Consider the following 4,119-nt stretch of genomic DNA (forward strand, 5'->3'; position numbering starts at 1 on the left):
TACAGTATCATTCAAACGTTTGTCCATTTATCTGCTATAGAGTATGAGTAATGAGCAAAAAAGCTAATTTTTTATACCTTTTGAAAAACACTTTAGCTGTTCTCAGTTTGGATAATGCTGTAGATGCATACTTCGACCGATTTGACCTATTTTTAACACCAGTCTGCTTGCTAGGACTTCTAATCTACCTGCCAAATTTACAATTTACTTAGACGGACAGACGGACATGCTTAAATCCATTCAGAATTTGATGCTGTTCGAGAGTATATATACTTTATGGGGTTTCTGAAGCTCCCTTCTGGCCGTTGTATATGCATCATCCTTTGGTGATGGGTACGATAAACATCACTCCTTCCGTGATTGGTAAAATCAATTGACATGCGTCTGCATATAGAGTGTGTGGTCCGAGTGGTGATCCATTCATTATCGCTACGAACCCATAAAATTCTATAAGAAGCTCTTTTGAAATGAAAGCGGTGCTAAAGTTAAATCAATCGCGAAATGAAAAAAAAATTTTTTTATTATGTTCTCTAGGTTAAGAGATCAGCTTGATGTTTTATACAAGCCATAAAAAATGTTTACATTGTAATCTCAAACCAGTTAAAAAATTTAAGACGTAAATCTCTACATTGCTAAAGTTCTCTTGCTTTAGTTTATTACTTCAAAATTAAGCAAGAGCAAGAATACAAAATTGTAGGACTTCCTAACACATGACTTTATTTTCGAAAAAATATTTCCGAAAATATATAAATGAAAATTTTTTATTAATTTGTCACAACAAATTTATTCTTGGCCTAATTGATCGGTTCCAAAGCGCTTCGCTAGTTACATAACCCTATTTATTCATTCATGTACTTCCATTATTGACTGATAGGCTCTGATAGTTCGTATATTACTATTTTTAAGCCATGCACAACTTGAGGTATAGGGACCAAAATGGCTTCAGATAGGCTTATCTTACACAAACTTTAATCGATTCGAAAGCGATAATAAGAGGTAGGTCTAGTTGTTCTTTCTGTCATGTACATCTGCTTAAAGTTTATTTATCCTTGTACCACAATTGTTATAGGATATAAAAAGCTTGGCACTATACCTGGAAAGTTTGCTAACATATACGTATATAAATACGCAAGTGTGAAAAACAGTATCGATATAAAATAGGCGTGTCTGTCTATATTCTTATTGAAATCGCATTTGTAAGTTGAAAATTTAATTTTTAAAAATCCAACGTAATTTCAAACATTTTATCATTCTTGATAGGCGTGACTTTGAAAGTTGCTTTTGTTACGGAACGGTAATCACGCGTGAAAACTTTAAATTTCGATTTAATTTTTAGTCTCTTTGCGAAAGCTAAAGTTAATTTCCACCTACGTGATTACGTCCATTATATTAAATATCGTATATCGTATATTAATGCAACATCGCTTTATCTCACGATTAAAGATAAAGTGACTAAACCTATGATGTAATAATCATGGATGGTTTATCCGATAATGAGATGCGATATATACGTATATGATAATTAATTGATATACGATCCATTACATATGGGGTGAATGATATATGTACAAATGTGTTATGTCAATAGTAGTTTACAACAAATTTTTTTTGCTTCAATATCAACTGTAAAAATAGTAAATGAAAAATTCGTTCTAAGCCGAATATAATTTCTCTCTTATCTTGAATGCTACAAGCTTAATGGCACTAATTAGTGCACCTTCACCTTTAGGACAATGCATGTGAAAACCAAATATCAATTAAAGTCAACGAGTATAGATCTATAAAAGGCCCATCACAAAGTTAACGAACGCTTAAGTACGTTCCGCGTTCGCCACAAGTTTATTATATGAACAAAATGAGAAAATTTTCGCATTATTCATCGACATTAATTTTATTATTAATTCCGCTAATTGGAGTTTTTGGTGAATTTCGTGAGTTTTCTTTGTTAAATAAAATTAAAATTGAAATTATAATAATTTTAAATTAAATTAATTATTAATTATTAAATTTAAAAATATACAGCGGAAGATGTGGTCAGATGTCACCACAGTGACAGCGAGTGTCTACTTAAAACGACTCAATATATTCTGAATAAATATCCTAAGGGTTTGCGTTCCTTAAATCTAATACCGTTCGATCCTTTACATATCAAATCGTTATTAATTGAAAGAAATTCCGAAAGTCCGGTTAATGTTGAGGTGAAATTGACAAATGTGGATTTATTGGGCTTGAGTAATACTACCATCACGAATATAGAGTAAGTAAGAAAAGAGAGATATAACATATTCCCCTTTTGGGTAAATTATATCTTTCGTAACTATCACTGGCTTATAAACGATATTTGATCGACATAAACGACAAGAGATTCATTCGGTTGAAATGCTTGGTATATCGTATGTCATTCAATGAATATTTTTCATAAAATTTGGCAGCATTGCATGTGGTTTTTTTTGTAAAATTCTGTGGAGTGAACAGTTCAGTTGTTTGCCATTACTTTTACATATGTCAAGTGCCTTCAGTCACACCAATTTTTGTGCGAGATGTTTTTAACGATCTTACCATCAATCTTAAAGGTACCATTAATCTCCAAAAATCCATTCCTCCAAATTGGTCAATTTTCGTGAAAACCTTTGGTTGGGTAGGATCCAAGAAATAGGGTGGGAATGTCCAAATTTAGTACAGTTAATTCTTTTATGTTAATTTACTATTGTGATGCAGTTTTCTTCATGAAAAATTGAAAACCATACCTTTCGTCGTGTGAACTTCAGTTTTCGTTATATGAATTCAAAAATTGCTCCAGCCGCTCCAAAGATTGCATATCAATTTAGAATGCCCATATTACTACTAATTAGCCGCGTTTGCCGAGGAATTTTAAAAATTGCAATTAACGAGTTTTCAGAATAGGGCGTTATATGGGGTGTGGTGAAAAAGTGGACCGATTCGAACCATTCTCAATAGCGTTCGTTCTTGGGTCAACACGTCATTGTACCAAATTTCATCGAAATATCTAAAAAATTGCGACCTGCAGCTTGAACAAAAATTTACTTGGACAGGTGGACAGCCGGACAGGCGGGCTTAGATTATGATTGTGAATTCATCGGTATAATAAAAGCTGGGTCTATGTTATGCCCTTTTGCGTGTTACCTACGACTGCGCTAACATAATATACCCTGCACCATAAGTAGTGTAGGATATAATGACATGAATATCAATAAAGAGTTGCCCCTACCACCAATAATCTCTTAATTTATAACAACGAGAGCTTCGCAAGTATTTCAAGAAGTCCTCGATATGTATACCACTTCGTTTCAAGCTTTTGGCACTCTTGCGTTGTTGGATATTAAAAAAATATTTCAGTTTTAAAAAAGTTAGATAAAAGAGCAAGCATTTCCTTATTAGGGGCTTAGCAGCTAATTTTACTGGTCGCAATTTCTTGGAAGGTTTTATACCGAAAATCGAGCTGAATGGTAATTACAGTGCAGAAGGTCAAGTTCTGATGTTACCCCTTACGGGTAAGGGTCGAATGCGTATTGTTTGCCGTAAGTAAAGAAAAATACAAGATTTCTTTTTTATTTAATTTATTTTTTTTTTTGCCTTGCAGATAACATCACTTTTCGTTTCGGTTTCGATTTGCACCCTCTAGTGAAATCTGGACAAACTTTTGCCCAAATTAATCATATAAAATTACAGGTTACGCCCGAATTAGTTTATTTCAAATTTGGTGGTCTTTTCCAGGATGATAAGACAATGGAGGATAATGTGAATAAATTGCTTAATGATAATTGGGTTATTATCTATAAGGAAATGGATGGAAGCGTAACAAAATCGATTAGTCTTATTATCCAGAAATTAGTGAATGGTGCCTTTAGTAAATATCCTTATGAAGATTATTTTCTTAAATAAAATTTAGTTTGTAATGAAATCAGAAATAAAAGACAAACTCTCTTCAAATATATTTTTCTTATACCTTCACCATAGGATTGGAATACTATCCCGACTTTAGGGCTCTTTATACCCTATACCGTTTGTGATACAGTTAGTGGGGACGTATGTAACATGTGGAAGAGCTTAAGTTTGATCCATCTTTTATTATACTGACTGATTCTGTGCGTCTGGCCG

At 33.0% G+C, this 4,119-nt stretch overlaps 1 protein-coding gene across 1 annotated transcript; it reads left to right on the forward strand.

Annotated features, from left to right (window-relative positions):
* The first annotated feature begins 1,855 nt into the window (after positions 1-1,855).
* On the forward strand, positions 1,856-3,903 carry LOC119640010 (protein takeout-like). Its single transcript, XM_038037788.1, has 4 exons — positions 1,856-1,931; positions 2,023-2,257; positions 3,400-3,539; positions 3,602-3,903. The coding sequence occupies exons 1-4, from the start codon at positions 1,856-1,858 to the stop codon at positions 3,901-3,903; spliced, it is 753 nt and encodes a 250-aa protein (XP_037893716.1).
* The last annotated feature ends 216 nt before the right edge of the window (positions 3,904-4,119 follow it).

The sequence above is a fragment of the Glossina fuscipes genome, unplaced genomic scaffold (genome assembly GCF_014805625.2).
Source record: "Glossina fuscipes isolate IAEA_lab_2018 unplaced genomic scaffold, Yale_Gfus_2 114, whole genome shotgun sequence".
NCBI lineage: Eukaryota > Metazoa > Arthropoda > Insecta > Diptera > Glossinidae > Glossina > Glossina fuscipes.

Excerpts from the sequence above, each read along its gene's own strand:
- LOC119640010 (XM_038037788.1), top strand. The coding sequence starts at position 1,856 with ATGAGAAAATTTTCGCATTATTCATCGACATTAATTTTATTATTAATT. Across the intron at positions 1,932-2,022 it reads TGGAGTTTTTGGTGAATTTC|CGGAAGATGTGGTCAGATGT; the intron begins GTGAGTTTTCTT and ends AAAAATATACAG. Across the intron at positions 3,540-3,601 it reads TCGAATGCGTATTGTTTGCC|ATAACATCACTTTTCGTTTC; the intron begins GTAAGTAAAGAA and ends TTTGCCTTGCAG.